The 12,843-nt window shown below is 32.7% G+C and overlaps 2 protein-coding genes across 3 annotated transcripts; both read left to right on the forward strand.

The window, feature by feature from the left end:
* Window positions 1–226: 226 nt before the first annotated feature.
* On the forward strand, window positions 227–1,860 carry LOC113712262 (abscisic stress-ripening protein 1-like). Its single transcript, XM_027235593.2, has 2 exons — window positions 227–523; window positions 1,416–1,860. Exons 1-2 carry the CDS (start codon window positions 347–349, stop codon window positions 1,596–1,598), a joined length of 360 nt encoding a protein of 119 aa, XP_027091394.1. The 5' UTR covers window positions 227–346; the 3' UTR covers window positions 1,599–1,860.
* Window positions 1,861–8,201: 6,341 nt separating this feature from the next.
* Window positions 8,202–12,215, forward strand: LOC113712638 (uncharacterized). Of its 2 annotated transcripts, XM_072068105.1 has the most exons (6): window positions 8,202–8,343; window positions 8,630–8,722; window positions 9,990–10,026; window positions 10,333–10,413; window positions 10,768–10,833; window positions 11,928–12,215. In XM_072068105.1, exons 2-6 carry the CDS (start codon window positions 8,670–8,672, stop codon window positions 12,051–12,053), a joined length of 363 nt encoding a protein of 120 aa, XP_071924206.1. In that variant the 5' UTR covers window positions 8,202–8,343; window positions 8,630–8,669; the 3' UTR covers window positions 12,054–12,215. The 2 variants fall into 2 exon arrangements, with proteins under 2 accessions (XP_071924206.1, XP_027091931.1); XM_027236130.2 differs by having other exon boundaries at window positions 8,202–8,722.
* Window positions 12,216–12,843: the final 628 nt, after the last annotated feature.

Here is a 12,843-nt window from a genome sequence, read left to right on the forward strand (position 1 = left end):
CTAGTTGCATGTGGACGTTAAAGCAGCACCGTGCAATCACAATCAAAGACCTTATCTTATTCCCTCGAATTTACCTTAATCTCATCTTATTACTGTATTCAGAGGTAGAAAATAGAAGGTCTCTAATGTCCATCAATCAGAGCAACAATCGTGCGTAGATAGATATAACTAGGAGATGACAGCACATTCTATTAACCAATTAGTGCCAAAATCCCACGATCAAGACTTATAAATACATCTCCCATCTAAAGGCTAAACCATCAGTCATAGCATCAACAATATATAGTCATTATCCAGCCAGTTAATTCAATTTCCCTAGAAAAAAGTCATCCTCAGAACCATCATCATGGCGGAGGAGGAGAAGCACCACCACCACCACCTTTTCCACCACAAGAAGGAGGGGGAGGAGGAGAATATAGTTGATGAGGCAGCAGCTCATAAATATGAGAAAGAAGAGAAGCACCACAAGCATCTTGAGAAGGTTGGGGAGCTCGGTGCTGCTGCTGCTGGAGCCTACGCCTTGGTAATTAACATTTCCACATACTCAATTCATGAATGCTTGTCCCTTCTTTTTTTTTTTTTCTAAAAAAAATCATATACAACTTCCCCTCCCTTTTTTTTTGAATTTCGTTTTTGGGTTTTTTGTTGTCTGGGTTTTTAATAAAACCATATGGGGATTGATCATGAATTTTACTTAATTTGATAATTTCTTACTTTAAGAAATTTTTAGTTTTTTAATATTTAATCTGAGAGACACAAGTATATGGGATTGTCCAAAGAAATGGTGATGGGATCCTGTTGTTAATGAAATTGCGCCTAGCTTGTAATATGATCCTCTTTTTATTTTATTTATTTATTTTTGTTTCATGATATTTTTTAATTTTTGCCATTTATAGTAAAGTCAAACTCAAATATATTGATTGTATTAGCAGCAACCAAATATTTCATGATCTCTTTCTCGGTCAATCTACTGGATGCTAGGGTAGCGCAGGTTGGAATTTGTAACAGTTCTAAGAGATACATATAACAGATCAGTTAATTAAATGGGGAGGATATAACGAATTCATATACTCCTTCACAAATTTGGATCCTCTTTTTAACTTAAGATCCAAAATTTCCTTAATGTTGAATTCACCTTTTTCTTTCTTTTTTTCTCAATTGTTTATTGGTCTTAAAAATTGGATTTTCAAATTGACAAAAAAAAAAAAAACAAAGGAATTGGGGAGCGCGAAAATAAAGTGATAACTAATCGGGGTAGTAAACTCTAGCTGAAGATCAAAATTCAACCCCATTTTCCAATCAATTGATCTGACAATATGTGTGTAAAATCATTAAGAACTCGGTAAGAAAATTTTTTCGATTCTTGGTTAATTAATTCCCCTTGATGATTTGTAATTGATTAAATTAAATGGCAGCACGAGAAGCACGAAGCAAAGAAGGACCCTGAGCATGCCCACAGGCACAAGATAGAGGAAGAGATTGGTGCATCACTTGCAGTTGGTTCTGGTGGATTTGCACTCCATGAGCACCATGAGAAGAAAGATGCCAAAAAAGAAGAGGAAAAAGCCGAGGGAAAGCACCATCACCACCTCTTCTAGCTGCCCCGCCCCCCTTCTCAAAATATGCATTTCCTTTTATATTCCAATGTTATGTGTGTTTTTCTTGAAGAGGGATCCTGGCCTGAATAATTCCGTGTGAATATGCCTTGAGAATACCTTTATGAATTGGCTGAAATCTTTGGATTTTGGTCAATTTGATCTTAACTATTGTTGCTGCTATATATTTATGTGATGTATTGTTGTTCAGATTTCATACTTGTGATGGATTATCATCTCAACTATTGGACATGGTTTTTCTGCACTTTGTGATGACAAGCTTGATTAGCCTGTTTGATCTTTCTTTCAACTTTCTTTTTTTGGGTGAAAATATAATTCAATGGATAAGATATCTTAATACTAGAATTTTTGAGAAAACCATTTTCTTTGGTTTGATTAACCGTTTAACTTTTATGGCAAAAAATAAAAAACTTTTTATATGTGAAATTTGAACTCTAGTTAATTAGACATCATAACACTAGAATTTGACAATCTCAGCAGCTATTTGAAATTTTATTTTTATGTGTAAAAAACATCCCTATTTGTTAGAGAAAAACAAAAACTATCAAATACGTTTTGATTATGGTACTTTCTACAAGAGAATTCATATTCTCCTCCAATTTTTCTGACATCCTACAGCTTAAGCATATTTCTCCCTGTTTGTAATTAATTTTTTCATACTATCAAGGTTATGGAAAAGATGGGTTTTGGAATTCCCACTGTCTGAATTTTTGTTTTGGGTCTCTATAATACCTTCGTATCCGAAAATTAGCAGTTCCACTGGTTAGTCCTCCAGCCTCCAGGCCCCAAATAACTCAATTTTTCTCCCACGAAATTCACAATTTGGTTCTGTGGTCGACTTTTATCTGTGAATTGACAATATTTGAGAAGCCACGTATAAGGCTCTTCTTCTTTTGGATCCATATTTATGTCCATAAAAGTTGGATGGTCATCCTAATTGAGTGGTCGTAGGCTCATTCCCTTGTAGATGTCTAAGCTAATCTAGTGGCCCATAGATAGTACATAACTATTTTTATGTCCTTCAATTTTCTTTGACCAAAAAAAAAAAAAAAAAAAATTGTCTTGAAAGAGGGTCTTTTGTTGTCAATAGATTGTCCTATTTCTTTGTGCTTAGAAGAGATTGTGATTTATTTAATTAAGCAAACATGACAACAAGCAACAAAATGAATGTGGGCTGAGGAATGTCGTCAAGGCACTAATCAACATTGCTTGACCATATTTAACTAGTCAAGACTCTATTTACTTTTGAGTTCCTCGCGCGTTATTATGCTTATTGATGAGTATGATTCTCAAGTAATCACCAACCAGCCGCTACTTAGGCCTTGTTCTTGGTTGATTTAGATCTTACAAAATTTGATTATAGAAACTGATTATAGAGAATTATCAGAATAAGTAAAAGCTTTTCTTTGAATGATTATATAGATTTTAGCTTTTTTATCATTAAAAAAAAAATCTACAATTAGAATACAAATGTAATCGATAACACCAAAAAAAAAAAAAAACTGATTATCTAAAATTAAAATTTACAATCAGTTAAAATAATCAATCGAGAAAATCAGATTCACACAAGGAGTTACAAAGACATTAAGATGACAACGTTATTAAAGGATATGTACCATAGTTATTAAATCCGGTCCGATCCGACGGTTCAACCAGTCAACCCAGTGAACCAGCCATAAAACTTCGTTTCTACATTCAATTGACTTTTCAAGTAATTCTTGTCACAGTTTTTTGGGTAGGAGTATTTGATCATTAATGTGCATAGCTTACAATCTGAATTTGTTGAAGGATATGTATAATAATCTGAATTTGTTGTTGTTTCCTATGTTCCCTCAGAGTTTAAAGATAATAGTGACATGAATTGTAAGTTCGGCGTCTATACTTTTGAGCAGTTATCTTGATGAGAAATAAATTAACAGTGTTCCCATTTTGTGTATTGTAATTGGCCTTTGTTCAATATATATTGCAAAGTTTTACTGATGTTAATACAGAGTTATCATTTCGGAAAGAAAAATAGAGTATTATTTCTCAAGTAATGAATTCCTATTGGATAACATAGCAAGTAAACTCTTATGAATGGTGATCATCAACAATAAAGCTCAAAATCGAATCAAGGAAACCCGTGTTCAAAGCAAAATCGATTCCAAAGAGATCATCTAAGACTGGTTCATAAACCATTAATTGAAATAGAGTCGAACAATATTTGTTGTTCGTCAAGGTTTTAAACTGAACTTGATTACAACATGATATGCACAAAATTTGAAGTTTAGGCCTAAATAATACGACAATCCAAGTTCTGACTCTGCAAAATTGCAGTGGTATAGTGGTCAGGACCATGGGTCCTCTTTCAGCAAATCGGCTATGGTCCATAAGAAACAAGATATCCTTTTTTTTTTTTTTGATAAAACAAAATATCCATATTTGAACCCTATCCCAATAGATTTCACAAGCATTAAAGTAGTATGATTTAAACAATCATCCCATGCCAAATCTTAGCAGCCACAGACTTTAACCAGACTGGCCTACTCAAGTCCAATCATGCCTGTAGAACTTGAATGTACAACCAATTTTAATTTTTAAACCTCAATTTTGGTGGCGTTTCATCATTGGTGCAAAGATATTTTTGGCTCAATGTTTATATTCGTACAAGATAAATACGGAGTGGGGTTTCAAAAAAAAGAATCCGAATGCACGGTTGACAAGATGAGAATACCTGCAAAGCATTATTATAAGGGTTATTATCACTTTATCTCCTTAAACTATATTATATTATCAATTTCCCCCCTAACGTTATCTTTTAGTCACTTCACCCCCATAAGTAATTCAACTCAACATGTTAAGAAATTTTGGACAAAAATATCCTTTTATTCTATAGCATTACTACATTGTTATTATTACTCTATTCCTTTAAATTATAGTGATATAATTGCTTTAATTCCTAATATTATTTTCTAAGCATTTTATTTCATCGTTAATCTAACTAGTATGGTCAAAAAATTTTAAACATATTTACCCTTCTATATATAATTAAAAATAAAAAAGTTTGAATGATTATTCTTCTTTTTTTTCACTTTAAGAGATCCAAAAATATAAAAATAAAATATTTTTTCAAATTTATTTTTCACACTTATTAATACTAGGAAAAGAAAAAGATATAGGAAAGAAGGAGATAGCAAATTAGATTTTGCAAAGAAAAAAATAAAGAAAAATCTAACATTATTGCATTAATTTAAGATTATTGGGATTAGAATTGAAATCTGGTGGTAAACAGTAAAGTAAAATAATTTTAAAATAATAAAAGTATTTAATTCTTTCTTATTTGTATTTTTAAAAAAAAAAAGAATTGAGCTCTCTCTCTATCTCTCTCTCCCTCCACCTCACCATCTTTTTTTAAAAAAAATATTAATAAGATTGCCAAGAAGAAAGAAATTAGTACTTTGACTTTTTTTCTTGATACTAAAGAGGAGAAGAGCCACTCTAAATTTTTTATTATTTTTATTATACAAAGAGGAGGGTACTTTTTTCTAAAGTTTTTTAACTTGCTAAATTGGTTTAATGGTGGGATAAATTGTCTAAAAAATAATTTTACGGGTAAATTGATAATGAGACCATAGTTTATGGGGGTAAAGCGATAATAACTTTAAGGGCTAAACTTATCTTTTCACTTTAATTAACAAATTTCGTTAAATTTGACCGTTAGTTTTGGGGGTAAAGTGACTAAAAGATAACGTTAAAGAGAAAATTGATAATGGCATCTAACATTAAGGGGTAAAGTAATAATACCCCTCATTATAAGAACATTTTAAGCAATTGAAAAGTTCTGTTCGTCCCAAGAAAAAAAAAAAGTAATGTATTGTAAAGTATTGAGTTTGGATGGACCAATGATCAAATGAAACACTACTACCCAAGAAATTGTAATTTGTATCATCAATGCACATTATTTCTTGGTCACTGGTCAGGACCATCGGTCCTCTTTGCGCAAATTGGCTATGGTCCATAGGAAACAAACTACGTATATTTGAACGCTGTCCCAATTAGATATCACAAGCAATAAAATAGCAGTAGTATGATGTTACTGGCATTATACATACAGGCTTACCTAAATACATCGTTGAAGCATCGATTTAAAGTTTTAAAGACGCATTTCATGCCACATGTTAGCAGCCACAGCTGTGCATGACTTTAATTTAAACACATCGACCTAACCAAATAAATTATGAATAACATACCTAAATCCCATCTAATCTATCATATATACACACACATTAACAACTACTATCATTTCTTACATTTATACACTTTTTCTAATTAATTTTATTTTTTAAAAAATCTAACATTTGAAATACATCTTAATGAGTGCTCTTTGACACACCTAAATTCCATATCATATACATACACACATTAATAATTATTAGCCTTCTTTACATTTATACACTTTTTTTAATTAATTTTATCTTTCTAAAAATCTAACATCTGAAATACATTTTAACAAGTGTTCATTCAACACTCATTAGACAGAACCATAATAAATCATTGGTCATGCGTAGGAATTGGAGTAACACATAACATGACAAATCTTGACAAAAAGGAAGATAATTGAATAACCCATAAGTGCTATCAAATCATGCCTTAAAACCAATTTGTTTTGCACTGATTGAACACAACTTTCTTTTTCTCTGCAAAGTGAACACCAGAATCAAAGAAGAACCTTCCTCCCCTCCAGCAGTATAATCCTGAAACCTGATGATTGCTGTAGTATGTAGGCCAGGCTTATCTATAGATGTCAGTATTTAATTGCTTATATAGCATGCTATCTTGGCCGACACTTGAATTCGGACGCCTGTGGTCACTAACTGAGTAGGTATGATTAGATGATTTGGAATCATACGATCTGTAAGAAGCCTAGTTTTGGCCTTTATAATTTGTAGATGCTTTTTACTCTAATAATTTGTAGAATGAAAGAAGTAACAATAACTGCAGTTGGGTTTTAAGAAGATTAAGAACTAAAACCTCTTTGATCCGGGATGAGCCTTTCCTTCTAACCTATTATATAACTCATCATGAGTTGCTGGATTCCCTCCTTGTGGCCAATTTTTAAGTCTGCTCACAAATGACATAAGTAATAACTTCCTCTACAAGGGCACTCTAATTAGTAAGAACTATACCTGGCAATTGGGCGGGTTGGGCGGATTTTGGGCGGGTTAATGTTGGGTTTTCATTTAAATGGGTTACACCCAACTCGCCCAACTTTAGAGTGGGTTAATTTTGGGTTGGGTCATATTGGGTTATCTCAAACCCATGACCCAAATATGACCCAATATATTAATTAATATATTTTGATGCATAAACTCTCTCAAATACATTTTTACATACAAAAAAAAAAAAATTCACACACATAAACACATTTTCACATAGATACACATAATTTTACACACTAAAACACTCATAGACACAAAATATACTCACTTCTTAAGCTATTTTGAAATATGTTATTTTTACACATACAAACACATTACAATACACACTAATATACTTTCACAAATACACACACATACTAACTATTTAAACTACTTGGATGAACTCACTATTTTTTATACAAGTAAGGATTTTCAAACTGGGTATAGCTTTGGTCCAAACTAAGAGATATTTTAAAACTCAAATTCTTATTTATTATTGCATGGGACACATGTCAATCAACTAAATAATGTAACGAGTGTAACGGAAAAAATTATAACAAAGAATCTCTTGTCAAATAATTAGCTTTCAATAAACCATATCTTTATAATTTCAACATTTAGCATAAAAATCTTTAGTGAAAGGATTAACAAAAATTTGGCTATTACTTCAATATTTAATCGCTCCATAAACGAATTTTTACAACACTTGTCTCAGAAATGTTTATTGATATATATTTGCCATAGGGACGACTCTCGGTCAACTAGTCATAGGCTGATGATTCTTGCTCTACAATAGCAGAGGTCAAATTACGTTTAAATGATAATTGCTAACCCCTTTACTAAACCATCAAAAAGTCCAACCAAAATACAGGGAACTTACTCCAAAAATTAACACTTTTTTTTTTTGCCCCGGTTTTTTTGGGGGGGGGGGGGTGGTGGTAACACTTTTGTACACAAGAATGTCTTTTTCCATGTGTCAACAGGATGGGTTATACTTGCATAAAAAACATACAAAGAAGGAAAAGTTGGGTAATGGGTGCCCAACACAAATACCCAAACCGCCCAAAATATATATGGATTTTTATTACCCAACCCAAAATTTACCCAATACCCAACTTACCCAACCCAACCTCTTAAATTAGTGGGTGGGTTGGGTGGGTTGTTGGGTTTTGGGTATAATTGCCAGCTCTAGTAAGAACTGTGCATAATAATTAATAAGGTACTGGCATTAATAGAAGACCAAAAGAAGAAAATAAAAAAAAAGGAAAAAGAAGCAGTAAAAAAAAAAAAAGAACTATACAAACAGTTAGCAGCAAGCTTCATTTCATTAAATAATTAGATAAAACTTATCAACCCCTATAAATATGGCTTTCCATTTACAACCTAAACTACCAATTGCATGGTAGAATCAGGATATCAATCACCCCCATAATTGAGTTGCTGCAGTAGCTGTTAGTATATCGCTTTTTTCTATCAATCCCATGGCTGAAGGGCGCCGCCGCCGCCGCCGCCACCACCACCACCTTGGGGAGGATTTTGAGACCGTTGAGGTGAAGCACGATTTTTAAAGTCTTTCATTAACGAGTTCATAATACTTATTACAACATCTTAGAGATCAAATCATACGTGGATAATTACAACTCTAAATTAAGTTACCCATCTCTTTCTCCACCAGAAGTGGTGTCATTTTATACGATTATTAAGAACTGAGGATAACAATATAAATTAGAGTTCTTGAATTTCAGAGGTGAGATTTGCCGTCAAGTGACTATGTACGTTTGCAACTTTTATATGAGCTTAATTGCTATTCACATGTAATTTTTCGTCCCACAATAGATGACATTACCTCCGCCGATAAAATCAGAAGTTCCCAGCCATGGTGCTGGATTCCATTGTAATGTTGGAGATATGGATGTTACAGGCGAAAAGGTATCTAACTTATGAATACTAATATCGCATTCCCACTCTGATTAGAACTGGATATCTTATAAACAACTTGTCTTTGCAAATTCCATGTTTTTTAATCTATTATTTGTTCGTTTCTTTACCCTGTGGCCTGCGTTTATTTGCTTATAGTTGCTTATAATTTCTTACTGGCATCTAGTCACTTCAAGCTTGTCACTTGAACTTCTACCCTGTCGTTTCTTTAATTGGCTTAATTTTGAATGTGATTAATTGATTTGATGCTACTACAGAAATAGGAACCGAAAATCCAAAAACCTGGGATGCCTTGTGGGAATTTCCTTCTTTTCCAATTTCTCTGTTTCCACAAATATGATTAGATAAAAGGCAAGATAACAAGGATTTGTGTAGCTTACATTAGCGTTAGCGTTTTGCTTATAGAACACTGAAAATGTAAAACTTGGTTGAATAAAAATTTGAGCTAATCGGAAAAAGTGCTTCATGTTTAGATACTAATGCTTAGTCCAAAATCCAAATTCACCCAGCAATAGTCACTCATTTGGGAAAGTTCTGCTCAATCTCCATTGAGTAATGCAATTGTTTAAAAAAAAAAAGATCTTTACATTCGAAAAGAAAACCAAAAAAAAAAAAAAAAAAACACTTTTGTGACAGATCGTTTTATAGAGCACAGGACCTATTGTAACTTGTATTGCAAAAAAATGAACTTTTATTGGCGAAACTTTATAGGTGGGTGTGGTAACCTCGAAATTTTTAGTGTTGGCAAAGTCAACCATAGCTAGAATCAATTTTGCTTTCCCCAAATACCGATCAAAATGCAATCAATCATACTAACCAACTAATGAAAAAAAAAAAAAAATACTACTAAAGCAAAAACCTGCCCCAGTAAAATTATATCTAGCAGTAAAATAAAGGTGTTTATGGATCACCCAGAAGACAACGAGATATTATCACCATCACAAAAGGGGATGTACTACAGTATCTCTCTCAAAAGCTATGAGTTCAAGAGAATTGGGCTTCGGTTTAAAAGGATTTTACCAAATAAAAAAAAAATTTGTGGATATCAAAGGATAGATGTAAAGAGCTTGTTGAAGGCTTCGAAGTAGTCACAATTCTACCTTACATTATTTGCTTCTGTGGCCCTGAATTCCTATCAATACTCCTGCTTTTCAGTGTTGGCTAACGTTCTTGACAATTTTCTTGTATGCAACATAAAGATGCGTTCACTTATCCTTGCCATTGTTGATTCTCACTAATTCCAATCATTGTTGTATAGGGAACATTTTTTTGGTGAAGGAATTAGCCACGTTGAGGTACCAAGCACCCATCCTCACCAGTTACACGAAAGATTTGTTGGTGTATTATGTGGAAAATTTTTATTGTAGCAATAATCAGTTTAGATAGCGTGTTTTAGAAAAATTTTTGTGAAAACGATGTTGTAACATTTTTTATGACGTGATATGCTTGAGATTAAAAAGTCGTTTGAAAGATAAAAACAGTAATTTAAAACCTTGTTTTAAATTTAACGAATTAACCATCCTTCATTGCTTTCTAGTGAGATTATCTCTTCCTATTTGCAAAAGAACTTAATTTTTTATATACCCCTTCATTCTGGCCAGGCAAAAGATTATGATTATCGAGGGCGTGGACAATTTCCTGGAGTTTTTACAGTTCAACCGAGTCTGGAAACTTATGACAAGGTATTTAACATATCAATACACAGAAGCAGTAATTTATTCTTTACTGCAATTGCTGATTAATTAGAATTGCATTGTTATACACACCTTTTCTTCATTAATTTCTATCTTTTCGATCTATTGTTCATTTCTTTACCCTGGGTTACTGCACTTGCTGATTGATTAGAATTGCGTTGTAGTTTCCAACTTTTTAAAATTTTATGTTGGCCAAATTGTTAAGGATTTGTATAGTCAATCTAGCTGCAAGATTTCACGAATAGTTCTCAAGTGAACATACAGGTCACTGGTCACCATGACAATTTTGATAGTCTTTCTCAATTACCCCATTTTATTGACTGCTAATTAAAATATCAACAGGGGAAAGACGAAGCAGAAGAAGAGACAGATAATGGAGAGCACCAGTACAAAATAGGAGGAGATAATGTGAGCCCCAATATTAGCTTAACGTGTTTATTATTTTTATGAATTAATCTTTCCTACACTGCCAGTATATATACTCTCAGCATTGGATGAATGATAACTATGCAAAATTTGAATTTGAAATTTAACTTTTGCATACATATCATGAATCAAATGGTGATAGTGTATACACGGTCAGTGTATATAAGATTTACTCTATTTTTATTGCTTCACACACACACACATATATATATAAACAGGTTAGCTCCTCCATTTAATGCCTCTAGAAAGGGAAATTCAAATATTAAAGTTATTTCTTTCCAGCATTTTTGAATCTGTAAATCACAATTGCCTAGTTAAATTCTAGCACTATTCTCCTTTCAATTGTGAAACTGATACTTAAATTCGCTAAATCATGGTTTTAGCTTAATCAGACAGTCATCTTTTCATATATTCATGCCTTAGATTGACTTAACTCGTGGTGCTTCCGGGACTAGAACAGCAAGCCTCCCTTTTCATTAAGAAAATAAAGAAGAATATCAGCAACTTAATGGCTAAACATGAATTTTTCAAACCCAAAAATTATAGAATTAATCTTTTATACACTGACAGTGTATACACCATTATTATTGGATGAGTGACAACTCATTTGAATTTAAATTTAAAATTCAAATTTTACTTATGTGTCATGCATCCAACCGTGACAGTGTATACGCTGTCAGTGTATATAAGATTTACTCAAAATTATAAGGTACTCAATTAATTTTAGAATGGAAGTTACGTTTCTGTTCCACACCACCAATCAATCACTAGTATATTAAAAACGTTTTATTTGAATTTTAAGTATCAAATGGCATATTTTCTACTTTTTTTTTTCATTTTGATTTAGCAGTCTGAGAGCTGGTCATTTTCAATGTTCAATTTTAGACTTTTCTTAGACAGCCAAGTGTATATCCATGTAGCTAGGTCGCTAATATGGTCTGTTGGTGTATTATCGATTATGAGGATAAAAAACATAAAATCAGAATCTATAATCCTTTACTGATTTACTAGTAAATAATGTCTTCTAGTTACAACAAGAACTCATATTCTCCACATATTTTCGTGTCCTCCACCAGGTATTTGCATCTGGGCCGATCAATCCTCCACCGGATTTGTATACGTATGTAGAGGGTGGTGGACTTTCTGGAATAGACGCCACATATGCCGCTGCAACTCTAGACCAGAAAAAGGCAATTCTATGAGATCACCCACAAAATTTCTTCCTAAATTGAAAGCAATAAATGGCTGCTTCTGTTCGAATTTCGTTTTGTTTTCTCAGCAGCTCAGAAATTGTTCCTTGAGCTTAAACCAAACATTTATTCCAAAGACAATCTTGTGATAAAAGCCATCATGTCCTTTTTAAAACTTCCTTCTTCTTTTTTGTGAAATCTCTAAAAATGGAAAATTTTTAGATTTTTTTGAACTAATTAATCCCACAATTATTAAATTTTCGTCATCCTACTTGATATTCTTGTGTTAATTTATCTCTTTTGATCTATTTTAAAATCTAGTTCAAGCCCTGTCTTAATATGATTAGATTTGGTCACTTATTGATATTTCAATTCCTGTCATTTCCATAATATGAATCATGATAATTTCAACTTCCTCCTGGACTATCTTCCCTGATAGATCTTCTAGTTCTTGCTAATTTCCTTTCGCTGATTGAATTTTCACCAAAATTTTTGCAGTAGAAGGACGAAACAAGTGCAGCAGAAGGAAACCAAAAATGTACTTAGAGGACGATGCCGCATTAGTCTGCTAAGTTACCTGAGTAATGGGTGTGGACTTGGGAAGTAATATGGTATCGACTATTGTACTGCCAAGATATGTAACCAGGATGATGATGATATGATGTAGTGCTTTTATTTCTTGTCACGAATAATTATCTCTACTACTTCTAGTAAGTTTGTAGAGCTTCTGAGTCTTGATAAGTTATGCATGAACCTCGGATTCAAAGCAAATGACTGCTTTCGAATAAGAGTTGTAATTTCT

This window comes from Coffea arabica, chromosome 10e, assembly GCF_036785885.1.
Source record: "Coffea arabica cultivar ET-39 chromosome 10e, Coffea Arabica ET-39 HiFi, whole genome shotgun sequence".
Taxonomy (NCBI): domain Eukaryota; kingdom Viridiplantae; phylum Streptophyta; class Magnoliopsida; order Gentianales; family Rubiaceae; genus Coffea; species Coffea arabica.

Bases quoted from the DNA above. Each gene is read 5' to 3' on its own strand.
- LOC113712638 (XM_027236130.2), top strand. From the start codon at position 8,670: ATGGTGCTGGATTCCATTGTAATGTTGGAGATATGGATGTTACAGGCG. The intron at 8,723-9,989 runs GTATCTAACTTA...ATTGTTGTATAG, and splicing joins TGGATGTTACAGGCGAAAAG to GGAACATTTTTTTGGTGAAG. The intron at 10,834-11,927 runs GTGAGCCCCAAT...GTCCTCCACCAG, and splicing joins ACAAAATAGGAGGAGATAAT to GTATTTGCATCTGGGCCGAT.
- LOC113712262 (XM_027235593.2), top strand. From the start codon at position 347: ATGGCGGAGGAGGAGAAGCACCACCACCACCACCTTTTCCACCACAAG. The intron at 524-1,415 runs GTAATTAACATT...ATTAAATGGCAG, and splicing joins CTGCTGGAGCCTACGCCTTG to CACGAGAAGCACGAAGCAAA.